At 54.4% G+C, this 27,191-nt stretch overlaps 2 protein-coding genes across 2 annotated transcripts; both read right to left on the bottom strand.

The window, feature by feature from the left end:
- Positions 1-1,560: 1,560 nt before the first annotated feature.
- On the bottom strand, positions 1,561-18,561 carry PRELID2 (PRELI domain containing 2). Its single transcript, XM_075441751.1, is given in 5 exon segments — positions 1,561-2,104; positions 9,991-10,064; positions 11,985-12,042; positions 18,485-18,508; positions 18,511-18,561. Coding segments are annotated over 5 exon segments (492 nt in total). The 3' UTR covers positions 1,561-1,819.
- Positions 18,562-19,648: 1,087 nt separating this feature from the next.
- On the bottom strand, positions 19,649-25,629 carry GRXCR2 (glutaredoxin and cysteine rich domain containing 2). The gene is made up of 3 exons (XM_075441699.1): positions 25,082-25,629; positions 23,118-23,333; positions 19,649-21,316 (listed from the first exon to the last, which is right to left on the bottom strand). The coding sequence occupies exons 1-3, from the start codon at positions 25,424-25,426 to the stop codon at positions 21,137-21,139; spliced, it is 741 nt and encodes a 246-aa protein (XP_075297814.1). The 5' UTR covers positions 25,427-25,629; the 3' UTR covers positions 19,649-21,136.
- Between the last annotated feature and the right edge of the window lie 1,562 nt (positions 25,630-27,191).

The following is a 27,191-nucleotide window of genomic DNA, read 5'->3' as shown; positions in this document are numbered from 1 at the left end:
GCCCCATTATCGCTCCAAGTAAGGCAACTGATTAATATTAAAGCAGATAAGTGCTCTAAATCTTGCCACTCTTACTGAAACGTTTGTCCCATTAGTGAGACAAACATGAAACAGCGTTCACAAAACAGGAAACAAACACAGCAAAAAATAACACAGGCCTGAAAGCTGGGAACAAAGAGTTTTAAAACGACAGGATTAGATCACAGCAAAACTCTCATGAATGTAATTAATTTGTGCAGTCAGAGCTGTCAGCTCGTCAGGACGGAGAGGAGCGACAGGTCTGGGGAGAGCAGATTTCCAGGGAGGAGCAGGGCTGCCGCAGCGGCGAGGCTGGGCTCCGGGCGCAGCCCCGGTCCGCGCGTTTTGCCATCACCGTGCCCGGCAGCACCGCAGCCACCACCCCGGGGGGCTCCCCCCGTCCCGGTCCAGGTTTGCTCCCCGCTCCTCTGCTTCTCGCTCCGATGCGTGACCCAGCCGCCCTTCTCGTGGGGTGACCTTGTGCAAAGCTTCTCCTTCGCACCCTCGCTGCTCTCTGCTCCCCATTCCCAGCGCTCCCCCTCTGCCCCCGGGCTCGGCCATCACCGCACGCGACTGCCCGGGCTCACGTCTGCAACGCGCTCAGCGTTAAAGACAAACCAAGGCAGCCCACCGCAGTCTGACACCGGTTTAGTCGCAGCTACAGATCTATGGCAGAAACCTGTGCCCAGTGACACTACTTTCCCGGGAGCCAGCCGCTGACCCCCGGCTGTGACACTGCGTGTGCCCGGGTTCGGGGCGGGCAGAGCCGTGCGCACATCACGGCAAGGAAGGGTCTGGAAACCCCCGGGCCCCCGCCCACCTCCCGGCCCCGCCGCCCGCCGCAGGCGCTCCGGAGGCTCCGTTAGACCGACGGCAGCAGGGATACCCGACGGGGCAACCGGCAGCGCACGCAGCGCGCGAGGCCGAACGAACCCCCCCATGGACGCCGTGGCTCGTGGACTCGCCCCACCGGCGAGCTGGCACGGGGCCGCAGCCTGTGCCGGGGCCGTGCGTTCGTTTAGCTTCAGGACAGCACAGCTGAGACCATTAAATATTGAAACAAGCAGGGCCGCAGCACTCGGGCACAGCGTAAGGAAGAGCCCACCGAGGGCTTACATCAGATTTGAGAAAACAAAACACCACCCACTCTGAAAAACGCACGGCCGATCGTCTCGCTGTAGGGCAACCAGGTAACCGGTTCAGCCCTCCGCAGCGAACAAACGCTGACTTCGCTGCGGCCACTTATGCGGCGTGGCATCACCCTGACTCCGTGCAGGGCACCGCAGACGGTTCGTGCTTCTCTGAATTCTCAACGAAAAGCTTCAGATAAAACTATCCCGATGCGGTGTGTGGATCAAACGGAGGGGAACAGTACGAGACACTCTTTGTCAGGAACCTCACTTGCACTTGGTAATTTCCCTCCAGGTTTCTTCTTCCTCTATTCCAAAGCAACACGACAGAAATACTTTTTGAAAGAATTCAAACATATGCAAAATTTGTACTGAGGCACATCTTTACAGCTGAAAATAACCATGCTGGCAGGGGTACAACAACCAAATATTTCCAAGACAGCAATCAGCACTGAAGCAACGAGCGGCTCAGGCGGGAACAGCAGCCCTGGCAGAGCCGAGCTGCGGCTCTGCGGAGCGAAGCCTCTGCCCCGCCGAGCGAGCCGAGAAGGGAACCGCGCTCGGGGCGCCCGCAGCCCCGAGCAGACGCACCGCGGCCGGCCGGGCAAGGGCGTCTGCACAGCAGCAAGGGCGATTTCTGGCCTGTAGCTCTACGTCCCCTCACTGAATCCTCAGTCTCCAGAGATTACGGCACCAGTTCCCAGGAAGGTGCTGGCTCCAAGCCCACGCTTGTTCCTCCGTGATTTTCGTGATCGACGTTCCCTTAAGCAGTACGATTCCTTAAGCTTTTGTAAAAGGTCTGCAGTCTGTGGTCTTCTTTTCTTCCAGCTGTGCATATTAGATGCTCTTTCCTCAATAAAAGGGTACCAGTAAAGTTCAGACAACAGCCATGGAATTCCGATGGCAATACAGATATGGGGTTCCAAGGAGGAAACTCTACGCAAACTCACTTTCTCCTGCAAAAGCAGAGAGAATAGGTTTTAGAAGAACACTTATTAGGAAGTAATCAATAGCCATTTGCTCCTGTTCTGAAGCTAATTTAAGAGCTGACCAAACCTTCCCTCCACAGATAACCCCTGAAGATAGTGGATTTGACTAAAAATCCTTAGATAGAACCAATGTCTTCCTTTACTAAGACTAGTGCACCCGTGATCTATGGACAGAGAGTGGAGGATGGGACGCAGGGCACACAAGTCATCTGAACCAAGGCACCATGCAGAGACTCTGCAATAGTATGAAGCCTAACACTGCAGTAGATCACTATTTTTCCTAAAAATGCCTCAAAAGCTGCATGTCATTTATAATGGCCAAAAAAACCCATTCGCTTGTAGAACTGCAAGGAGGACAGTGTGCAGCAGGTATCACAACCTCTGACCGATTTTTGGGTATCTGTAGGCAGATGTTGCACTTACAGCTGCTCATTAAGAGCACGATCACCCACCCTGCTCCTGAAGAAGTGTCTCCATTATTTTAATACCCTGGAAAAAAGCACAAATAAATGCCAGTTTTACACACAACTTGCGGGTTTCATACACCAGAAAGGGTACCCCACAACAGACCAGTAAGGCCTTAAAAAAAGAAAAACTGCATTTTATGGTCCCGCACTGACTCAGTGGGGTTCTGCCCCCCGCCCGGAGGCCCAAGGGCCCCCTACAGCACAGGCAGCTCGGGGGGCCGGGTGGACAGAGGACCCTCCGCAGCCTGCAAGCTCTTCCAAGCCAAGGCTGCGCAAAGCCAGGGCACTTGACCAGGTCACACGTTTTACCCCAGTGCTGCCACTGCTTTGCTTGGACCGAGACGCTTCACCCCGTGCACAGTGGTCTATCCCTCTTTAAAAAGGAAATACCATCGCTCCTGTCCTTTGCAAGCAGCTGGGTGTGCGAGGACGAACACTCGCCATGGAAGCCCATACAATTATTTCTCTAATTGAGGAAAGCAATGCTGAAATGAAGCAAACGATGCCATCAGAGGACCACGGAGATGATTATCTCTTCCCCAGGGCTGATCTGCGCAGGAAGGAGGAAGCACCAAACACTGCTGTGAGAGCAGAGCACGGGGTGCATCTCGGGTGCTGCTGGTTTGGGGGTGCACTGCAGGCACAGCCCCCGGCACCATCCCCAGCGGGGCGGCTGGCGGGGACCGGGGGACGCTCCCCACCGAGCACGGGGCCGCAGGCCGCTCCACAGACAGACACTCCGCAACTGTGGAATGAATTTCAGTTCAAGATTCAGTACAAAGCGAGACAGAAGAAGCTTTGTATTTGGTGAACAGGAAAACCCACTCGCTCTAGATAAAGAAACCTAAAGCATCCCTTCCTCCTCCGCTTTCGGGCTCTGTGTGCTGGCACTGCAATAATCTGCCAACCCTGCCTCTAACGTCTGGCCAGATCTTGCGGACTGAAGCAAGCTTGGAGCTCAGCTATAACCTGTGTGGGGCTCAGGCTTGCCCTAGTGTGCTCTCTGTTTGTCAAGATAAAAGAAAAGGGATTTCTCAGCTTGAGTCACCGCGAAAGAAGGAAAAAAGGACAATTAACTTCAACAAATAGGTCAAGAGAATTTCTTTTCACATCTCTACAAAAACACTGGACAAGTTATTTTACATCTATGAAAAACAGTTCATCTTACCTGCCTATTCTTTGTAGAAGGCAATAAGCTGACTGCCTTCCTCTATCAGTCTAACTTAGACATGCCACTGTTTACAGAATAAAGCACTAATTGACTTAAGTGAAGACTCCGAGGTTTGCCTAGGGAATTTTAAAATGTTACTTATTGAATCAATTATGTTCACAGTGTGACAACTGCTTTTACTTCTACTTCTCATAGCACCGCAGACTTTTAGGCAAAATGGTGTGGAGGAAGACAAGGGGAATGAGAGGGGACTCCATTAAATGAATAAAATACGAAAGGGCAGGTACAAGTCATTACCCGGTATCTTTCCAGCAAGGAACAACTAAATCAAAGCCTAATCAATATACTCCTTTCAACTAAAGTTCAAACACTTAAATCTCAGCCCCACGAGGTCAGGCTTAAAGGAACTAAATTTACACTGCGTGGAGTCCAACGATGCACTTGAAATGCAGAACCCGCACTGCCTACCCCTTGAACCCTGCCCCTCCACGGCTGCGGAGCTGCTCGGGGGGCCAGGCCACAGCACAGCCCCACGACCACTCCGTAACCGCAGCCCCACGACCACTCCATCACCGCAGCCCCACGACCACTCCGTCACCGCAGCCCCACGACCACTCCGTCACCGCAGCCCCACGACCACTCTGCCACCACAGCCCGATGACCACCACCACAGCCCCACAACCACTCCGTCACCGCAGCCCCACGACCACTCTGCCACCACAGCCCGATGACCGTCACCGCAGCCCGGTGACCACAAGCACAAGTGGCCTGTCTGAAGGCGATGAAGGCAATGCACGTTACAGCGCACACCTCACTTCCATCGCCAGGAGAAAAGCAGGGTAGCATTTTAACAGACTAGGCAGAAAATTTTATGCTGTCTCTGAAAAGAATACCTAATGCCTTTCATTTCTTTTGTAACCACGACAAAACATTTTTCAGTTAAATATTTGTTATTTGAGCTCAGCTCCATTATTTAACAAACACTACATCAAGCCTCTAATTTCCATTTCCTTACATATTCAAGTCAAGCAAAAGAAATCTAAAAAAGAAACCAAAAAGTGAAAATGACCGAAACGTTGCAATGTTTAAGAGGCCCCAGACAAAGCACCCACCAACACAACAAAACGCTCTCGCTACAGACGCTGCTTTATTCCGGGGCCCTCACACCGCTCATTGCTCTGTCATCTGCACTGCGTCACGCTGCAGGGACCAGCACAACTTAGACACGTGCAAACTGGTCAGGCCCCTTTTTAAACCAATTGTAAAAACTCCCACACACAAGGCTGACTTCAGGGGTCACTAAGGATGACTTCTAACGCGGAGATGCTGTAAGCCAGCGTGTTTCATCCGCCAGCTCTGCACTGCCGGGAGCCGCAAGACGCGTTCCACTGCTCATGGCCATTGCTTACACCAGCAGCGCTGTCTGCTTCTGTCTTTTTGTTTCCTTTGAAAGCCACAACAAAAAGACCTTATCATTCTCAAGAATAAGCAAACGAATAAACGGCCGTGCCATTTGAAACACGCTTCCACCCGCAGCTCTCGGGGCACAGACTCCAAACCCAGCACAGCGAGAGGTGGGGGCTGCTGGCAGAGCCTCCCAAGGGACGGCAGGCACTGAATGGCATAAGGCATGATCTCTCTGTCCACGGACATCTAAGTTCATCTGAAAAACAGATTTCTCCACTAGATAACTAAAAAAAGATAAATAACAGTAAATACAGGTTCATCCTGGTCTTGCAGTACATTTCATAGGTTCTTGAGCTGAGCCGTGTAAATGCCATGTTTCCAGGCGCACACGTATGCCTTCATTCATCTGAAACAAGATACAGAAACAGGGGGAGGGAAGAAAGAAAAGGGTGGGGGCTAAAAAGGTTTAATCAAATATTAATTCCTTCTCCTTCTTGCTCCTTTTTCAGCAGGTGTAAATTCTGAACAGCCCGCACAGCACAAGCTGAACCCCCAATCTCTGCACGGCACAAACTTCCGGAGCACACGGCCTCCACGCAACGGCGTTTCCCAGCGAGCGCTTCGGGAGACGTCGCCGTTCAACCGAGTTCATCAACACGCCACGACTCCCGGGAACGCAGCGCCTTCGAGCACTCGCTCCCCCGGGATGCTCTGCTGGATAGCTGGATGGCTTGTACCTGCTGCTGTAATTCTTACCGAAAGACAGAACTACCGAAGTACACAGAACCGCTACAGGGAGACTGACTGTGGCTCTTGTAAATACATCCAGCTGCCAAAAAAATATCTAACACTTCTGGACAAAAATGTGTGACAAGATATAAATTCATGTTGACTACTTTTGACTATTTCAGCGTAAAGGTGCTACAGAACTGCAAATTATTATTATAGTATTAGCTGGTACAATGAGGCATAAGGAAGAAGAACTGCTTGCATGCCTGGGGGAAATCAGGAATAAGAATGAATTACAGAAACTGATACAGTCATACATGCTGTGTTTTCAAATGTATTTGAAATAAAACTATTACCATAATAAAACTACATCCATTTTTGTTCTGCTTATTCTCTGTAGACAAAAGAAAAGGTCATATATTTTTTCAACAGCTAAAAGATGTAAAGAATACAGACTTGAAACACCATTTTGATCCTGAGCCCAGAAGATCTGGCAATTTGAAAAATTTTAGAATATAATTCTAGGAAGAAATTCAAGCAATAAATAGACTTACCTTCTTCACACCTTGTTTTAAAAACGATTGAGCAAAAGCTTCCAACACACAGCTGAGCAAACCCACCCCTGTAACTGATACTCTGCCTCTCTGCGTGAAGCCTGTCCCAAGGAACAGGAACACTACTTGGTGAGCGTTCAGAGCCAGCTCTGCGTTAGAAACTTCGCGTTCGAGACCCGAGTGCGGGGTCCCTCTGTCACATCTGTGTGTTTTGTAAGGCACTCAAAGGCAAACGCAATGAGACACAGAAGCCAGCATGACGAGGGTGACGACCAGCTCCCGAGGGCAGCCCCGCTGCGGGTCCGGCCGGACGCAGGCGACGCCAAGCAGCGACGTGGCGAGGGGTCTGCAGGGGCACAACGGCCGTCCCCGACCCGCGAGAGCCGCTGCCGACAGGGAAACACGCGGGGACGACCGTACGGAGTGCCTGGGCCACCGTCCCACCCCGGCTAGACAAGGCAGAGGCCACGGCGAGGAGAGGACTCCCTGCCCCATCCCCACAGCACCCGCGCGAAGCCGGCACCACCGAGTCCGAGCGAAGGGGCTGGAGCAGGCGAGGAGTCCCCCGAGCACAGGAGGGATGTCAGCAAGAATCCACCACCGAACTCGGCTGCTCCGGCTGGGATTTATTTATTCATTTTGCTGTTTCACCATTGTAGGGGACAAAAAAGGGAGGCTCACGGAAAATATTGATCTCTGATTGATTTCCGTAGCACACAGCTGGCCACGCCGCATCACTGCAACACAGTCACAGGAGAAGTCTATTAATGAGATCCAACTACTAAATTATTGACTAGTTAAGTACGGCAAATTTGGTCTAATTGTTTTCGTGATGGGAGTTTAATTAAAGTGTCTTTAGCATAAAAAGTCTCACAATATTCTTGTTCAGATAGCGTCAGGGAGAGTTTCCAAAGCCTGCACGGCTTTCCAAACTAAATTAAAAGTTACATCCAGTGCAAGGCTCTTCCGAAGAGGGAGCTTTTGTATGGGAGATCTTTTTAATTCCCACCCCCAGCTGGTGGAAAGCGAGCTCCAACGCAACGTACGTCACGCACGCTTCCAGGCTGAGCGCAAGCAGATCACTCTAGAAACTGTCACTGACCCCAGCACGCACACACGCAAGCGGAGGAGAGCCGCCGACAAGATTCGTGCTGGTCTGACGTAGCAGCAGCGAACGCGGCGAGCCCCGGAGCCCTCCAGAGCCGCATCCCGCGGGCAGGGCCGGCAAACGCCGGGGCAGGGCCGGCAAGCTGCCCCGGACCCTCTGCAGGCAAACGCCGCTCGGTCTGGACCCCCTGCCTGCAGCTCTGCCTGCGGCCAGGCCCTGCCCGCCGGGACTGCCTGGCTTGCTCTGGGCTGCAGACATCAAGGCGAGATGTGTGTCTACAGCAGCAATTAAATCACGGAAACCAAATACAAAGCGTCACGGAGGAGTTCAGCCAAGAGGATAACACAGGTGCTTTCTGGCCTCTGAATACACAGATACGCCTCATCGTGCCTTTTCCGATGGTTTATAATTTATTTATGGTAATGTTTGCTTGCTACTAGATCTTTTCAGACATTTATATGCTCTGCTTGGAAGCAGCCACGCTAATTCACTTTGCAAGAATATGCAGCAGTCGGCATCACCGCTTTCACATTTATTTAGGACAAAACAACCACCTGACATTAAGAGGAAGAACTACGCTGTGGTTAAATTGACTGCTTGGGACTAAGCAAGCATCACTTCAGTTGCCCCAGTTCCATTGGCGACATCAGGACGGCCGCAGCCTCCCTTCCCTGACCCGCTGTTCTCCAGCTGAAAATACTAACGGATGTCACTGCCAGTCTCAAACCGGGTAGACTAATCCACATCCCATGGACGCGGTTCTGCTGAACGACAAAGCCACCAGTCCCTGCAGGGACTGGATTTGTGGTTTGGCTTCCTACAGCGTGTCAGTCTACGCAGTAGCTGGGCTGACATCAGCACAGACAGTTCTGCCTTCACCTGGCAGGGTCAGAAACGTTCTGGATTCCCAGCAGCACCGTCCCACCACGCGTGCCCAGACCAGGCTGCGGCTCTCCAAACAGCAGCTCTGCCCGAAGCCCGCTGGCAGAGACCCCCGGGCAGAGGCACAGAGCGGGGCCGCGGGCGCCAGGCTGCACGGCACCCGGGAACGCGGCAGCGCAGCCCGCAGCCACCGCCCCGGGACCCCCGAGCCCCCGGCGCAGCGGGAGCCGGCAGCGCCGGCACGCAGCCACCACGCAGCGGGAGCGGTGGGAAGAGGCGACGGCAGTCGGCCGGCGCGGGCGGCTCATCGAGGTGCGAGCCGGCACAGCGGCGCTCGGCCTTCGGTTATCAGCATCCGTAACAGCGTCGTGTCAAAGCCGATCAAACAAACAAACTGCCCGCGACGACACGCGCTCGGCCTGACCGAGGAGCAGAATTTTCTCATTCTCGTCACACTTTTAATACCCTGAAGAGTTTCAGGGTGTTGCTACTGAAATCTGCCCAGCAGTGCTAAGCGGGGGAGAAAGACAAGTTCCTGTCCGTGCTCGGGTTACCATCACTCTCGTGATGCTGCTCTCTCTTCGGGGACACAGCGTGCAACCTTCCCACCAAGCAGGATCGCTTGAGTCTCCTCATTGCACGTTCTCCTGTTTCTCTCCAGTGCAATGGTATGCTGCTCATGGCATGCCCTTTGCATAATTCCTTCGTAATTCAAACATAAATGTCACCATACGTATACTACACGCAGCTGAAATTTCACGCCCGTTTGGCCAGCCACCATCTGTGGGATCCAGTTACCTCCACAAGACCCCTGAAGAGGTGACGGCGGTGGGCGCAGGCACCCCAGGCATCCTCGAACCTACCCGGGACCCTGGAGCCGCGTACGGCAGCAGCCGACCGGCGCCGGTGCCCACGGTACGTCCGGCGGCACCGTCAGCGAGCCGCAGCCCCGCAGTCACGCTCCGGCAGCCCAGCCACACCTCCGGTTCAAACCCCGCTCTCTGCCTCCCCAACGCCACAGCACGCCCCACGGTCAGAGCGAGCGGGCGGACGCCGAGCTCGGACAACTCCCCGGCACCAGCCTGCGGGAGCAGAAGCAGCACGCTGAGGACGGGGTCTGTCCTAAAGTGCAACTGGAGAGCCTTGGGAACAGGGCGTGAGGGAGGGACCAGCTGCCGTAGCTAGAGTTTCTACACCGACACGGCCAACATCTACAGCTGCAACGCAACTCCGATGCGAGGAAGCCTCAGTAAGGACAGATGGTCCCAGCAAACTTTTGAAACAAAACAGTTCAAAAAGCCAGAGGAAAGTGTCCTCAAACAGCAACGTCCCAGCACGGGGCTTTCAAAAACGCCTGTTTGTCCATTCAAGTTAAATACAAAATCAGTTCCTAGAGAATTTTTTTCTCTTAACTTCTCTTTAAAAGTAACTTTTCTAAATAGAAAAAAATTAGGAAATGTGATCCTTTTAAACAAGCTAAACCACAGTGAAGCATTCAGGTTTTACAACTGGAGTAGATTTCTCCAAGTAGTTACCTTTCTTAAAATTCCAGGAATTACATTCTGGCACATTTCAATTCTCCTCTGGTAAATAATTCCCGTAGACAAATCTGATGATAAAAGAAAATCAGAAGGGAAGAGTTACAGCAGAAAACGTTACCTTTTTTTAAATAAAAACAAAGCAGTTGGAAGACTTCACAGCACAGCAAATGTGCAAGCAGCAGAAATGCTGGCAAATTAACAGAGCACTGAGGGGGGTGGGTTTCGTTTGTTTGGGGGTTTTTTTAAGTATAACCCAGGACTGCTGCTGCTTTGCCAGGCAGAGGGCTGTAAATCAGACTGCTACGGGCACTCTGCGCTCTGCCTCGGGCAGAGGGCATCTGCAGCCCCCTCTGTGACCCAGACCCCCTTCTCCAGTGCCTGCTATGAGCACTGTGCTGGCATTTATAGCGGTGCTCCTGGGTAGCAAAGCGCTGCCGGCAGACAGCCTGCAGTTTAGTTCACTTCTATCCCCCAACAATTTACATTCTGAGGCGCATTCTCTGGGTGAACACACTGTGTGTGAGATTTACAGAGCAGTCCTGTCTCATCACACATTTATTTTTGTATGGAGTTGGACCCAGTGACAAGGACAAAACTATCTATTAGGAAACAAATTACAGTTATTTAGTATATCCAAAAAAATGGTTGGCTTTTAGAATCACTTTGCCTTTTAATATTTAATGACCCAGATCAAGAACAGAGCGCTACCGAACGAGAAGCCAACTGGCAGGCAGCCCAGGTTAAAGACTTCTCCGGGATAAAAGCATACCTTCTTCAGCAGCTGCATTTGCTGGGATCTGTGCAATGCAAACTTCACGGGGTTCGGTTTCTAGAACGCTAACACACACACACCCCCCCACATTAACAATACGGAGCTTCCGCATACAACGCAGAGCAGAAAAGCATTCTGCAGGAAGAGTGGTTCGCTGCCTTTGAAGAAATTGGCAACGGCAGCACTAATGCTCGGCCTTCTGGAATCTCAGGGCAACCTCACTAACAACTTGCTTAGAAAGAGAGCATAAGCCTGGAATCAGGAGCCACCATTAAACGTGAGCTGCAAGACAGAAGACATCTCCAAATGTACAACAAAGAGCATCCACAAGCATTTGGGAATAAAACTTTAAAGTCCATCCCAAACGAGTATTTGATCACAGTTCCCACATTTGGAAGAAAGCGGATCATCTCCACGCAGAGCCCCGTGGCGCTTGTTTCCCACGGGGTGGCACAGCTGCTCCACACATCCTCCGCACAGGCATGGTACCTGAAGCGCCTAATTGCAAGCATTTCCTGCAAGCTCAGCAACTGGAAAACAAAAATCCACGTGGTGTCAGCAGACCTGATCTGACAACTGCGCTCTGACCCGAGCAGAATTATTTTCCCATCAATACGACTGGGAAATGGTAACATCTGATTTTCGTTATTTCAGCAATTCTGACTGACAAAGCAAGAGACTGAGGATCTGTGATCGCCTTCTGACTGTCAGCAACCTGCAAGGCCACTGCGCAAGCCTCTGATTCCTGGCACTACCTCCTCAGCTGGGAAGCGGAGCAGCAAGCGATCCCCCCGAAGGCAGGGCTCATGAAAGCCAAGCCGGGCGCTGCCTGTGGAGCGCCCGCGGCTCGGTCCACGCAGCTCACTGCGCGCCTTCCAGGGGCCTCACCTCTGATCTGCAGAGCGCTGCAGATGGAAACCGTCTCAGAAACACCAAGGAACTGCGCAACAAAAGAACATACTACAGAGAAACCAGGTGCACCATGCCTAACAGCCTCGGAACAAGCTGCAAATTCAAATACTTAATGCAGTTAAAACACATGCTTTGTGAGGGGAGGGTTAATATTTTCTTGGTCTTGCTGACACAGCATCCAGCGTGCAGGAATCCAGGCACGGCTGCAGTGCCCAACTTCTGTTGAAATACAACTATTACATAATTAATTGTAAAGGTTACGAAAAATTTTAATTAGCTCTGTAAGAAGAGCCAGGCAGCTTACCTGTTTTCTCTTCCACTGTTTCTACAGCCATGATGTGTTTCTCCAGGGGACTGGGATACTGGAATAAAAATGCACAGGGTAAAGGTTACCATTTCTCACATGGGCAAAAAAATATTGCCAGCTGTCACTTGCCAAGTCAGAAGCGGTTTCATAGCTTCTCTCAATAGGTACAAGCTGCCTGGTATTACCAATCTGCAGTCTCCATTCAAGTTAGCAGAAAGGAAGAATTTATTTAGGTTAGTGTAGTAAGTCAGTTTAGCCAACAAACAGGAACCCCACAACACCGCTAAGAGAAAAAGCGCTTGAAGGGAGGTGCTAGCTTTTGCTACAGCATACAGACTTCTTCCAGGCGTCCTCCGCACTACAGAAAGGAAGACACTAGCTCTGGACCTGCATCTCGTCTTTCAAACGAGGGCTCAGCAGAGCTTCTGGCAGCACAGCAGCTCCACAGGCCAAAGCCCCCACGCCACGCTCCGCAGCAAACAACGGCATCCCGGGCTTCTGCAGCAAGCAAGCTGCCTGTCGCTGCCGCCGAGCACGTTCCGCCACACAACCCCTCTCCGCAAGCAGAAAGCTGGAAGGGTGCAGTGCAGCGTCACCTGAACGTAGACTCTGGCATGCAGCATCTCCCCGGCCCGCAAGCACTGCCAGGAGAACGTGGCAGCAGGCCGTCGTCTCAGCCGGCGGCGTGGGCCCACCCGGCAAGAGCGCTGGCCGGCAGCCGGGGTAAGGGATTGCCACTGCCCGTGCCTGCGCAAGGCAACCTCGCCTTCCCCAGGCTGCGGAGACGAGGCGCTGCGAGGCTGGAAGAAAGGGACCCTCATTCCACGACCCCTACTGAAGGGGAATTCCGCTGAAATTGTATAGGCTGCCTGTAGGGCAACATCCTGTGTGAGATCTATGCACAAGAACAGGGCGCCAAAGGATGAAGAGTCTAATTTGGAACTTAGAAAACTCCTCTGGCTAGAGATGAGACGCAGAAGGCCACAAGGACCTTGCTCTCCATTGCAAAAAGTAATCAGCATTCACTGGAATAATGAACTCTAAACTGTAAAGCGTAAGGTAATTTATTGAACTCAAATAATACTCAAAAATTACTGTAACCTCCATGCTAATACGAATACCAGACTCAAGAAACACTGATCACCAGACTGACATTAAACAAACTATGAAGCTTTAGGAAAGGTGGGGAAATTGCACATTAAGGCTAACTCAGTTTATGTAGTGCAATTATGATGGGCAATAATAGGTGCTCCAAAGTTCTGATATAAAAGAAATCTTCTGCTCTAAGGCAAAAAAGGCAGACAACTCCAGAACAGGCTGTTCTGTAATCCAGCTCTACTGTTTTTTCTTGCTGCAGAGTAAGAGTTGGTTTCAGAAGCACAAGGTTTTCAAGTCCCGTTGTACTGAGACATCGGAGGCTTCTCCACGACACGCTGCTGTGAAATGGCAGTGGTGACACAATTACATCATCCACGTAACTTACACTCCGCGAGGCCCAGCCATGTGAAACATGATTTACATAAATCTTTCACTAAGCAGCCGGCTCTATTACCCCAGCATTTAGACAGCAACAGCCTCAGTTTCCTGCACAGCACAGTAACAGCAGTAACGCTGCCAGTCCAGCGCAGACGTAGCGGCCAGGAGAGCCCGCCAGCCGCAGGAGCAGCGCTTCCAGCCAGCCCAGCCGCGGCCTCCCGGCACGGTCTCCATCCCCGGGGACGCCGAAGCCGACGGCAGCGGAGAACGAAGAGCCCCCAGCCCGGCTGGCGCGTCGGCCCCGCAGCAGCCCCGGCCCCGCAGCCTGGTCCCCAGCGCCGGCCCCGCAGCAGCCCCGTCCCCAGGGCTCCGCCGGCCCAGCGGCCTCCGTCGCCAGCCGGCCCGCGTCACCCCTCGTGCTGGCACGGCTCGGGGCAGGCGCTGCCGCCCCTTCCCGCGGCCGCGCTGGCTCCAGCGCTGCCGTCCCGGGCCTCGGGACAGAGCAAGGGCCGCAGCACGGGCAGCCCGAGGCAGGCGCCCAGGCCTCGGAGGCGCCGGGCGGGCGGGGGACGCCATCTTGTGGCCCCGGGACGGGCGGCACCGCGCCGGCCTCCGCGCGGGCACCGCGGACCCCCCGGGCCCCGCTCCGCAGCCACGGCCCGGGCTGCGTGGGCCGCGCTGGGGAAGGGTCTCCGTCGGGACGCCCGCGGGCGGGGAGAGCCCCAGGCCCGGCAGAGCCCCCGGCCCCGGAGCCAGGCCCGGCCGCGGGCCCGCCCTCACGCCCCGCCGCCATCCGCGCTCCCAGGCCTGCCCCGGGGCAGCCGCAGCGACCCAAACCGCGGTGTTTCTGTGAAAAAGAAACAAAGTGTGCACACTTCAAAAAAAAAAAAATATACATAAATAGTTCCACTGAGTTCCTGTCGTAAATTTCTTTCCGGACTGATTTTCTTAGGGACGCTTCTCCCCCCTCACACTAAGGGACCCCAAGCCAGCGGGCGGCACGGAGCTGGCGTTGCCTGGAAGCCGTGCACAGCTCTGCAGTGACCGCTCCAGCTCTGCAGTGACCGCTCCAGCTCTGCAGTGACCGCTCTCCGTGCTGGCGCCGGCCACGGGCGCTTGCCGAAGATGCCGAGCTGCCAGCGTGGCACCGGCAGACGGCAGCTGGGAGGCACCGGGACCCCCCGCACCCAGCACGGGGTGACCCCGCTGCCCGCCCGCCGGGACTGGGCACTCCCACCCTCCGCCTGCAAAACCCTGACCGGTCACACCCGAGAAAGCGCTCCTGCGCTCGCCCTCGGCCGTCCTGCCAACGTGTCGACGCTTCCGACAAACACCACCACGCAGAACTGGCTGCATGAGCCATTGCTCCGAGCCCAGGGAATCCAGATCCCCACGCACCCTTCCGAACTGGAACGTGTGCCACCATCCATCAGAAGCTGCAGCTCCTACCCACAGCGACGTTTCTCAGAAGTCACTCGAGGGAAAGCGCAGCCCTCCGAAAGCAGCACTGTGTTTAGCAGGAACAGAAATCACTGCAGGTTACACATAATGATTTGTATAAAAATGAAATATTTCAAAGCAATGAAGGGCTGGTTTTACATGCAAGATCAAATGGAGCCCACATAACTCAAAACGACTGCTTCAAATACTTGCAAAAAATAATAATATTTAAATCCATAAATATTCTGATTCTTTCTTTTTTAACAGAAAGGAAATGAAGCAGTGACACTGCAAAATCAGCTAAACCTTTCCAGATTCCAGCACTTTGTTATCAGTTTGGAAGGGGGGTGGTTGTGTATAAATATAAATTTAAAAAAGAAAAAGAGTCTAGCAAACCCGCTGCACAGATCCCTAGCTGTGATAAGGACCAAGAAATGCCAAGGCCTTTCAGGTGCAGACACACTTACTTCAGAGACACACCAATTTGTCACACTTGAACCAAATGTCAGGTTTGCAGCTCGCGGGCTCACTTTAACGCGACACCTGCGCTAACCTAGGGGCCACCCCAGCGGAAACTGCTGCCCGTCCCCGCAGGCTCGGGCCCCCAGGCGCAGGGCAAGGCCCCCTCGGCCCCGCCGCCAGCCCACGACCCTCTGCCCGGGGACCGGCCACCCAACCCCAGGCACAGCAGACGGGCACGGCAGAGATCAAGGCCCCGCTTCCAGCAGGATTCCTCCTCCTCCTCCTCCTCACCCACCCCGCGGCCACCCCAAGGGTGTCCTCGGTGGAAAGAACGCAGCCCTTGCAGACCACCGTCCACCCAACCCACCCAACCCAGCCCCCAGGATCGTGCTCTGCCAGCGCCTGTCCCCCCACACCGACCACGCAGGGGCCGTTTTCTCCAGAAACGCACGGCGAAGGCAGATGATTTGCCGGCGTATTTCTGAACCGGCATCCAAGAACGTACGCCCCAATACCCGATGCGGCAGGCTGTCCGCCTGATGACCGCCTGCTCCTCGCTGGTTCTGCGCAACGAGCGCGGAGGACGCGTCCCCGCAGTAGGAGCGCGTCTCTAGAGAAGCTGGGTGTAATTCTGCTGCAGGGTGCAGCGACGTTGTAAACCCAGCCTGAGAGACAGCAGCCCACAGTGACGCTTTCCACAGCCCGAGTGCCTCCTGTGCTCCGTCCTTGGAGGTCACACATTGCCCTGACACGCAGAACGCCCCAGTCGAGGCAACACCGGGATTTCTGAGAGCCGCGAGGTGCCCTGGCACAAACACGCACCCTGAAGAGCCCCGACTGCTTTGGCTTTGGGCTCCTCCAAGAGCACATCTGGGTGCGCCTTCCCACCCCAACACAGCACCATTCAGAGGTTCAGCGTGCAGCCGCAGCGGAACGACCAAGAGCGGGAGCCCTGAAGTCAACGGCATTTATCTGTAACTATGGCAATTACTTTTTCAATCGTATCCAATTCCTGGTTAAAACCACGCGAGGCACTTTGCTGCCACGTACAAACGAGGGTTATTGTAACCTCTCTGCTCTGCGCTTCTGGCTGTCGTAATTAGCCTCACTATTCACCCCCAACTGCCCTTCTCCAGTCACACGGAAGTATACTGCAGAATACAATGCCCACTCCCATTTCTACTCTGGTTCAAGTCTTTCACAACGAAAAGCACTAACTCCGCTTCTTCTCTCACCTCCAATTGCCAAAGACTCAAGCAAACCAGCCAGAGGCGGCCCTGCCTTCTCTCTCCCAGCGCCCGGGGTTTTCCCGCGAGCGTTTCGGAGCACATCCGGTGGTCAGCCGTAGCGTGGCAGTCTAAACTACAGAGTTAGCAAACTCGACTGCCCAAGCTTCCCAAAGGTATAGCTCAGCATTTCTGCAGCAGGGCGAGAGAAAAACATGTTTGCTTTTTTGCCGCCTTCTCTTTTTTAAAGGAAAACTTCAATGCATCCTTGTACTGTCCTATTCTAGGGCCAAAAAAGAACAGCTGTAGATGGTTCACAGAAGCAGAAGACAAAGAGAACGACTCCAGACCAAGTCCCTTTGCCTGTATTTACTGTTCAAAGTTCTGGCACTTTGGCTTGTAAGGAAATTTGGGGCTTTTCCTTTGTAGAAGTTTCACACTGTTACAGTTTGGTTTTCAGTACAAGGCATGACACCATTACAGGGATCCAATTCTATTTCGTACTGAACCATCAAACGCCAGAAAAAAAACAAGCAGCCAATTAAAACAGAAGCATGCCACCACATCTCTCAGCGATTCGGGTAACTCATCAGTCCTTTCCTCAGGAGATGCACACGGGAGGCGAGAAGCTGACCCCGCCGAGATCGCGTGCAGAAGCCTGGTGACTTCACCAGGCCCCATGTAGTCTTTACCGGCTTTCAGCAAACAGGAAAAACTTGTTTCTTGGCAGAAGCGCAAGCACCATCTTCCACTCCTACCCTAACCCATAAAACCAAGCCAGTTTTTAAGGGCCTGACAGTTTTTAACAAAAGGTCACTTGGCAAGCGGCATGCGCGGCCTCGCAGCGCCCAGGATGGCAGCAGCAGGAGCCAGGCTGCACGCCGCAGGTCGCCCTGCCACCGCGGACACGCTGCACTCGTTGGGGCTGCCTCGGCCGCAAGCGAGCGCGCGGGGCTCTGCTCTGCCGCCGCACCGGCCACAGCTGCTGTGTGCTGGGAAGCCGGCTGCGTGTCAGTCGTACAGCCGCCCGGGTGCCAGAGCCGGCTGTGTGTCCTGCAAGCGGGAACGCTGTGGGTTCCCCTTGGCTCTGCCTCTGTCAACGCCGGAGCTCCGCTAACAGGAGACGGAGAACTGACAGCTGGCTGAGACCATGGACTCCTTCCCTGTGCTTTAGGTTGGCTGCATCCAGGATGAGTCCAGCCCAAAGCCAACATTCGTTGAAACGTCGTGTCCTGCTGGGAGCGCTCGCAAACCCGGGGGATCTGTGCCAAGGAGATGCCCCGCACCACACAGCTGCTCGCTGCTGCCATTAATGTTCAAGCCCAGAACCACCGTAACGGGGCCTGCTCTGCTCCTCGCCCGGCGCCCACAGCCACGAGCCGCAGCCGGGTGCCAGCAGCCCCGCACCAGCTCGTCACCCAGACCAGAATTCAGCCCGGCTCACGGGAAAGCGCCGAGGAGAAGGCGGGTTTGGAGGCGCCGGCGCCGGGCTCTGGGGCCGTGCCCGGGAGCAGCGCCCAGCGGGACGCCCTCAGGGCAGGGGCAGCAGGGCCGGGCCCCGCCAGGCCTCACCCCGCGGCCTGCCCAGGGCCGGCGGTGGGCACAAACGCGGGGTTCGCTCCCCTCACCCGACCCGCCTCTCCCGCAGGTCCCGGGCACCGTGCGGGGTGCGGGCACACACACCCCCCTCCCCCCGCCCCGCTCCGGCCCGGCTGCCGCGGCGGGGGGGCACACACACACACGCGGGCAGCGGGGCGGCCGCCGCTCCCTGGCCCCGCTCCGCCGCCCGCGCCGGTCTGCGCTCCCGCAGAGAAAACGTGCGGTTCCCCGCGGGGCCGCCGAAGGGCGGGTGGGGAGCAGGAGCGGGGCTGGGCGGGGGTGCGGGCCCGTTACCTTGCGGAGGTGGCTGCCCACCACACCTGCTCGAAGGGGCACCGGGAGACGCGGTGCACCTCCGCCGCCCCCCCCATGGCGGGCTGCCCCCCGCCCCGCCCCGCGGCCCCGCCGTGCCCCGCCCCGTCCCGCCCCCAGCCTGCGGGGCCGCCGCGGGGAGCCGGGCTGGGCCAGGGCCGCGGGCCCGAGGCCGGGAGAGCCGGGCCCAGCCCCGCTCCCGCGGGTTCGTGGCGCCGGGAGCAGGAGGCCGGGCCGGGGCTGCCGAGCAGCAGCGTGCGGGGGTCCCGGGGCCGCGCCGCGGGGCTGCGGGGGGGCTCGAGGCCCCGTGCGTGTGGAACGGGAGAGCGTGGGGGGGGGGATGGAGCCAGGGCGCTGCCAGAAACACATCGGTGCCCTGGGGAGCTCCGGCTGCAGCGCTGCGCCCTGTGCTGGGCTCCCCAGTTCAGCAAAGGTGAGGAGCTACTGGAGAGAGTCCAGCGCAGGGCTGCGAGGATGAGGAGGGGACTGGAGCATCTCTCCTCCGAGGAGAGGCTGAGGGAGCTGGGCTTGTTCAGCCTGGAGAAGAGAAGGCTGAGAGGGGACCTGAGAAATGCCTCTAAATATCTGCAGGGTGGGGGTCAGGAGGACAGGGCCAGACTCTTTCCAGTGGTGCCCAGCGACAGGACAAGGGGCAACGGGCACAAACTGAAGCCGAGGAAGCTCCAGCTGAACCCGAGGAAGAACTTCTTCCCTCTGAGGGTGCCGGAGCCCTGGCCCAGGCTGCCCAGGGAGGCTGTGGAGTCTTCTTCTCTGGAGATATTCCAGCCCCGCCTGGACACGGTGCTGTGCAGCCTGCTCTGGGTGACCCTGCTTGGGCAGGGGGTTGGGCTGGGTGACCCACAGAAGTCCCTGCCAACCCCTGCCATGCTGGGATTCTGTGAAAGCCGGGGGCAGCGAACGCAGCCAGCGCTGCCCCGAGTGCGTCGCCCGCAGCCCGGCACTAACGCTGTAGGTCTGGGGGTCCCCAGGGCCGGGGGTCCCCAGGCGGGATGGGGTGAGCCCGCTGCTCGCGTGGCCCCGGGGTCGTGTCGGGGGGAGCAGCAGTGGCTGAGAAGCATTGTGGTTACCGAAGAACAATAAACGCTGATTTTATAAATGCGCATTTTCATCTAGTTTTATTGTAAACATTATCAGGCAACTATTTCGCCTGGTTGCTTTTTTCTTACCTTAAGCCAGCAAGCTTTCAAAGCAGCCCGACAAACTGGGATCAAACAGGTCAAGTCTGAGGGAGGAGATCTGCCTGACAACAGTTTCTGGTCTGTGAGGTCGTGTGCCCTCAATGAACACACCAAGAACTACATTTTTTTGTGTTGCACATCCGGGTATGATAAACGAAGCCAATTAAGCATCTGCTATAGATTTATGCACTTTTCTTGAAAAACAAGCCCTCAATAGCCACTGGACAATTTCAGTAGGAGGCGTACGGAAATCTAGGAGCTAAAACATCATTATTTCTAATCGCTGAAGTATTACAGAGAAATCTTATAACCTAGCATAGGAAAACAGAAACTTGGCCATAGATCACCCTGCCCAGGCTGCAGGCTCAGCGCGAAGCCCACGTGAGCGGTCTCCGAACGCCGCAGAGTCCTGGAGGTCACATCGCAGCGACGGTTGCACTGCCAGTACTCGTGAAGGTGAAATGTAAGAAGTTGATGCTCTGGGGAAAAAACACAGCTTCCCCAGTTTGCCTCACCCTCTTGGAGCCCCTGTGCTCTGTGCCACCAGCGGCAGCCTGCAAAGCATCCCACATCGTTGCTTCACCACAGCTAATTAGCGTTTACCTTCTGCAGATTACAACATGGGATTAATATTAAGCAACAGAAGTCCTGCTCACCGCCAGCCTGATCCTGAAAAATGCTGAGCATCGTACAGGGGAATTTGAGTTCGGTGCTTCCTCATAAGTAGGCTAAAAACTTAATTACTTCTATTTATACTAATAAATTATTGTACATTTTTTATAGCTCCAGGATTGGGAAGACTTTTCAATTTCTTCCCGTAAATCAGACCCCAAAAGAATCATAGTGTCAGCTAAAACAGACGTATGAATCTTCAGGAAACGCTTGTGACACGGCGGGGCAAGCGCAGAGGTAACTACGAAAGCCAGTGGGATTTGAAAACGCTCAGCACGTTCAACCCGGGAGGCTCCGCTCCGGGGCTGCTGTGCAAACAGACCGTGCGCCCTGACACACGTTCCCGACGTGCCCGAGCGGCACCGAGCTCTGCGGCTTCTCGTGACGGTGCCAGCTGGGTCGGGAGCGGGCTGTGCTGGGCACCAGGCACCCAGCCGAGGGACGGCACCCGCAGATGGGGGCTGAGTGCGGGGCCAGGGGCACTCACACAGGTGCTCAATTCCTGAGCGCAGGTTTCCCCTGCTGTCGGGGGACACGTTCCCCCCTCTGACCCGAAAGTCCGGCGGGCGCGTGTCGCGGGTGAGAGGGACGGCGAGTGGCAGGGGTGCGGCACGCACGTTTGTGGTGGGATACGTACAACGTGCCTTTCCCATCTTTTATAAACCTGTCATTGTAGCGAGGCTGCTTGAAGGTTAAATAATTCAAAGTTTTCTACAAAGCACGGCTGCGGTGCCCGTGGCCGCGGCGGGGGTGGCAGTGCCGGTCAGGCGGCGCAGAGCTGGCAGGGCTGCAGGCCGCTTTCGTTGCATGCCGGGCAGCGCAGAGCCCGGTAGGACTCCCGGAATCTGTTCGCCAGCATTGAAAACTTGCTGCCGTGGCACCGGGAGCAGGGAGCAGAGCCCGACCCTTTGCACTGGGAACAGCCGTGTGCAGCGTCTCCTGCCTGAAAGACACAGATCATGGAAAAATCTGTTAGCGGATGTCAGACACCAAAGTCAGTAACGCACTTGAAAGAGGGAACTTCTGTCTTCTGGTCTTTCGAGTAATCGCTGCTCCTGACATGCCTCTCTGCCAGTAATACTCAGTTCTCTACAGCAAGATCTTCAAGAAAAAGGCTCCCGTATGTTTGGGGCAATTTGTGGATACTGCTAGAAAATGAGAGCTTAATGTGACTGGGCTTGTGACACAATCCTCTCAAATCGGTCTTTGTCCTCCTGCAAGGGTCTGCGTGGCTCAGCCTGTCCTCCCGCCAGTTGTTACCACATCCATCTTCCCAGCTCCGTGGGCTCAGCTTTGAGCCAGGCTTCATTTCTTCCAGCATTCCTCCTCGCCCTCTCCCCCCGAGCCCCCGCCACCGGCACGCACAGCTTCTTTCGAGCTGTCCCTTGTGCGTGCAACTTGCTCCCCGGGTGCCAGCCAGACCCTTTCAAATCCTGTCTTAAATTCAGTGCTTCCACGGAGCCCGGAAGCGGTTAGCGATCTGCATCGGGAAGGTAGCGTGGTGTGGGTCCGTTCCTCTGACGTCAGGCTCAGAGCCCTGCACCATTCCTGTGCAGCACTTCTACTTTACATGGCGCTGCGGAACGAGAAGTTAACCAAGATATGGGGGGCTGGTGTCAGAGATGCTTCATATTAGTGCCTGCTTATGAATTTAGTAGTCCAAATTAATTGATTTCTCCCAAGAATAACCTTCCAGTGGTTTGGTCATCTTTAAAATGAATGTTCATAATACCAGTGTATAGAAAGTCCAAAATTATTCTAAAACCCATTGTTTTAGAACCTTCAAGTTTTACTTTCTGTTCCCAAACACCAAGGGGAGCAGAAGTACTTTGCCGAGTTCTCCTGAGGCTAACAAATGTCTCTGGAAGAACGCCGTACAGGGGCTGCTGCCCTCCTCCGAGGCATGCTCCCGCAGCGAGGGCGACGGCGGGACGGCGGGCCGTTACCCACGGAGCTGCCCTTGGGCGTGCGCTCCCCCAAGGGCCGCAAGCGATTGTCCGATGGCTCAGATCGGTCTCTGCAGTGGATGGGGTGAATCTTGCCCTTTATCTTAAAGCCCTCTTTCTGAAAATCGAGTTTATTTCACAACTGACAAAGGCCAGAATTCCCACCGTGTTTCTCTGGGCTGTTCCCAGGTTTCGTGGGGTCTGTGTGCACGTGAGCCATGAGCCCGGCTCGGGCTCGCAGAAGGACCAAGGTGTCCTGCGCTCAGCACAGGTCGCGCTGGGATCTGCAGAACTGTAACGCTTCGTGTTTGCCCTGCACGACAACATTATGTTTTGTGGGATCAAATTGTGGTCAGACTAATTGAAATTCCAACCAACAAAGACTAACCCATGAGAAAACAAGTGGAAGGCACAATCTATTTCAGCGACTATTAAGATTTTAGCCTCTGGCAGTCTCAGCCACCGAGCAGCTGTGTTAGGCTTTGCCAGGCTGGAGAAAGTCCGGCCCGCGGTGACGAGGGATGGACCTAAGCCAGGCTCCAGAGATGTCAGAGATCTCCAGGGGCAGGATCAAGCGGGAGACGCGAGCGTCAGGAAGCAGAACCCCTGTCCCCGCAGCGCAGACTGCCGCGCAGCACCGGTCGGTTATCCCCCGAGGGCAGAGAGGAGCAAAGGGACGGGTTTGGTCCAGGTTTAGTTCAGTGTCGCATGCACAGCTGGGAACACTCAGGGGTCTGACCAGAACTGCAAGACCCAAGAGCCTTAGGGGAAAAAAAAGCACTTTCCGTTTTCTCTTACCTGCACATACTGGTTGCAGACAGCCTTCTTTTCCACGTCTTTTTTATGTCCACCGCCAAATCTATCTTTCCTTTCCCGGTGAATGAAGGCCCAGTCGTCTATTCCCTCAGTCTGGATGATTCTTCTCATGAGCTCTTTCTGGTCCATTGGTGCGCGGATGATTTTCAGGTTGTTGGTGTAGATGATGATCTTGCCGAAGTCTAGAATTGGGGAAGCCTGCAGAAGGATCCCATCAGTGTCCCGCCTCTGTAACTACACTCTGCAAACCCTGAGGATCCCTGGACCCGCGGAAGAGCGTCCCGGTCGCCTGCTCGGCTGGTTTTGTGGTGTCGTTACAGACACACGAGCCCGTACCGTGTGCCGAAGGCTCCAAAGCCTCACGTTGTTACACGGACACGGTGTCTCCAAATACCGAATGCATGTTGATACAAAACAAACCTGGTACTGGATAGCGTGATTACTCAAGGTATTTGTGGTCAGGGAAACTAGGGAATAGCAATGGGCGTTACCCAAGAATGCAGAACAAATTAATGGCGTGGATAAGATCACGTTAGTGCTCTGTCTTTATGCAGGAGAGATTCATCGTGGTTTGATATTTTCAGTTATACTAGATGCCCGGTGTATCAACTAAATACCGTCCAAGTATCAGCCATCTGGGTTTCCAACACACAATTTGCTTAGCACCAAGAATTAATGGACTTGTAACGCATTCTGATCAAGGCCGTAAAAAGCATTTCATACTTTTTAAAGCACCTCAGTCTCCCTAGTGGTGTAAGTGCCGGAGTGACATTCCTCATTTACCCAGAAGCCACACAACTTTCGTTGTGTCGCAGTGGCCGGGGCGCTGGGGTGAGCTCCCGTTGCTCTCCAGAGACAGACTCGGTCGTGAGCCTCCTGCAAGCACCGAGCAGGCGCGGCAGGGCCGGGCGCTGGGCGGGCAAGGGGGCACTGGGCGACCACCGACTCGTTTGTTGATGCCAACTGCTGGTCGTTCAGTCTGAGCTGGGCTGGGTCGAGCCATCTCCCAGGGAAGGGCCTGGTCCCGATCCAGCAGGCCAGCTTACCTCACGCCGCCTTCCTTTTTATCATCTTTTCTCTGAGCAGACTCACCTCAAGCTGATGATATCAGTATAACAAACCCCATTTAGAGTCTGCGTATCGGTGTGACGTGGCTGTGCTATCAGTAGCACCCACGTGCCATTGTGGTTACAGGAGTTGTTTAGTGGGTGCATCTGAATTTGATAAAACCAAAGAGCAGCAAGAGATACAGAGAGCTAATTCAACAGGGTAAGAAAATGAACATAAACCCTGTGTATTAATCAATCTAACATACGTTAATGTGCTGGCTTTTTATTAGGACTGAAGAGACACTTCTGTATCACTGGCGTTAATTATATGTTAACGAAATTCCCAGCGAAACTCAGCTGGGATTTTCAACGTAGCCGAAGGGGAGCTCTGGCTTGCCCGAGGGTGTGGATGCCTGGTGCGGGGGCTCGCTGCTGCGCTGCTGGTGGCACTAACATTTTTGCCAGCTGAACTCACGCAACTTTAATGTTTTAAATACAACTAATTAAGATAATATCCACCTTACATTTGACTGCTTTAGATGCGTTAGGATTACTATGTATAGATACTGATATATATGGAAATGCTACCCTACAAAATGGGCAGATGCAAATCAACCCGGTGAGAAGATGGAGCGCAGCTAGCAGACGCTGCTCGCTGGCTGCGCTGCGGCAAAACACGCGGCTCCCGTCCTTTGCAGAGTCAGCAGAAAGCAGAATTTGCAGAGTAAAAGCTGGAGATTCACAATCACCCTTTTAAAGCCCTGGCCTGACAAAACTGAGTTGGATCTGAATGAGGTTCCAGCTGGAGACTCCCGTTACCACATTACGATATAAAAACAGTTTGGTCTGCAGGTGGTTTCCAAACCGTTTGGCAGCCCAAGGCTGGACATCGCTTACCCTGCAGAGGCTGTCGCTCGGCGGGTGGTCGCTGCGGAGGGGCGAGGTGCTGGTGAGGCCGTACTGCTCCTCCGCTTGGAATATGCTGATCCGCTGGGCAGTCAGCTTGGCTGGCGAGTGAAGCCTGTCTTCTGGCGGTTCCCCAGCCCCACAGAAATGGACCCCTGGCTCAAAGTTGTGGCGGAGAAAGCGCCGAGAGTGCTCCTTGGCTGGGGGCTCGAGCTCCTGCCCGTCTTCGTAGACTTGTTTTAACACTCGACCACTGTAAGCTGATGATATTTTGAACCTCACTTTGCGGGGCCTCCCCTCGTGCCGCTGGTTGAGTTTCTTCTGGTGCTCATCCATTAGTAGGACTTCAAGCTGCAGGTCCTGGAGATCAACTCCAAGAGCTTCGGGTCCGAAAGAAAACTCTCCCCAGCCTCCCCCAGCCACACAATGTATAATTCAAGGTTTCTAGTAGTGCCTCTCATCTTACAGCAAAACTGACACCACTGTATTAAATATTGATAGATATTCACAAAGAAAATATCGACAGTAGTGAAATATAAGGCAGGTTAGCAAATGGTGGGCAGGCTGGCTTGCCACAAGAGGAAAGGAGTTAACTTGGGGAGGGTAGGATTAAACAGGAGACTCTGCCGTGTTCTGAAACCATGGAAATGGTTCTGCGACATGCTGCGATAAGAACTACCCCAAATACACCATCCCAGCAGCTTTTCACAATTTTCTGACAAGGTGAGAAGTTAAAAAGACAAGTTCACAGAAAAAGCAATCCAGCTTCACAAATAGCAAAAGTGAATAATTTCTCTTCCATTCTTGCTATGAAACCCTGAGAGTACAAAGCTCCATTTCATTTTAATCCAAATGTGTTCCTCTACAGGTTGGAGGAGATCTAATTAAGATTTTTCTCTTTAGCTTTCAATCCCTATTTGCAATTCTCGCTGGCTTTCAGGGCCTTTTGACCACTCTGGATTTGCTTTTCACTTTTAAGAGACAGTCGCCTCCCGAGAGCCCCCAGTCCTCTGCTCATCCGCAGTCCCTCGCCTGCGCTCAGCGAGCGGAGACAACACAGCCCCTCCAACTCGGCCGCTTCCAGGGGGCAAAGCAGAGGGGAGCAGGGGGGCAGCGGCCCTGGGTGCCCCTGGGATAGGAGCTGCGGGCGCTGGGCAGGTCTCTGCTCCGTGGGGTGCTCAGCGTCTGACGAAGGGTCTGGTTCCTCGCTGCCCGGCAGCCCCCCGTCCCGACAGCACGGGCAGTGGCCCGGGTTCCCTTCCCGTGACAGCCCCTCGTCAGCGGTCCCGCTGGTGGCCCTGGGAACGTCCCCTCGCTGCCCTGGGCTTTGGCGCTGTTGGAGGGGGGTTTGCTGGCTGTGCCCATCCCCGGCTGCAGCCTTTGGGCTTGTCTTCCCTTCTGAGGGAAAAAAACAAAGAGCACATTCACTACAAAATGCATCAGCAGTGTAAATGCCATCTGGGTTTTAAACACCTCCAGATACCTGCTTCTATCAAATACACGCCACTGGAGTTAAAAATCTCTGAACTTCCAAGATTTCGGTACATTTCCACTACTAAATGCCGTTTCAGTGAATGGGACTTCAGCTAAGCTTTTTGCCTACATCCTACCAAGGCTGTATCTCCTTTTCATTCAAAACCAGCGCTTTTGAAGCTCAGTATTCTCAGATTGATTTATTACATTTATTAAAAGTTTGTTCCTGAAACTCTAGGACAACAGTTCAGAAGGCTCTAAACTAACAATGCGCAATACAGACCTTCCAGCCAAGCAGTCTTCTGTCCTGAAAGTGGTTTCTGTCGTGACAGACGTTGCTCTCGCAGGTTCCTTGGGCTGCTGGAAGCCTCATGAAAGTGCGGGTACAAGACGCGTATTCCGCCAGGAGAACACGCCTGAGCACGCCCGGGCACACACACACCGCAGATACGCCCTTTTCATTCCCCAAACACTGTTGCAGTGTCATGTCAGCCTGCCCTCCCATCTCAGACGGGAGGGTCTCACATTAAATGAAAACTCTGATTTGCATGAATCAACCTCAGCTGTTGTTGCGTTTACCTGAGGAGCTTGATCCACCTCTCTCCTCAAAGTCCTGGGTGAATCAGGC

Source organism: Opisthocomus hoazin, chromosome 22 (genome assembly GCF_030867145.1).
Source record: "Opisthocomus hoazin isolate bOpiHoa1 chromosome 22, bOpiHoa1.hap1, whole genome shotgun sequence".
NCBI lineage: Eukaryota > Metazoa > Chordata > Aves > Opisthocomiformes > Opisthocomidae > Opisthocomus > Opisthocomus hoazin.
Note: the sequence above shows the minus strand (reverse complement) of the source record. Positions and strands in the feature narration are given on the sequence as shown.

Bases quoted from the DNA above. Each gene is read 5' to 3' on its own strand.
- GRXCR2 (XM_075441699.1), bottom strand. From the start codon at position 25,426: ATGGATGAGCACCAGAAGAAACTCAACCAGCGGCACGAGGGGAGGCCC. The intron at 23,334-25,081 runs GTAAGCGATGTC...ATCCTTCTGCAG, and splicing joins CGAGCGACAGCCTCTGCAGG to GCTTCCCCAATTCTAGACTT. The intron at 21,317-23,117 runs GTAAGAGAAAAC...TGTGTCTTTCAG, and splicing joins TCTGCAACCAGTATGTGCAG to GCAGGAGACGCTGCACACGG.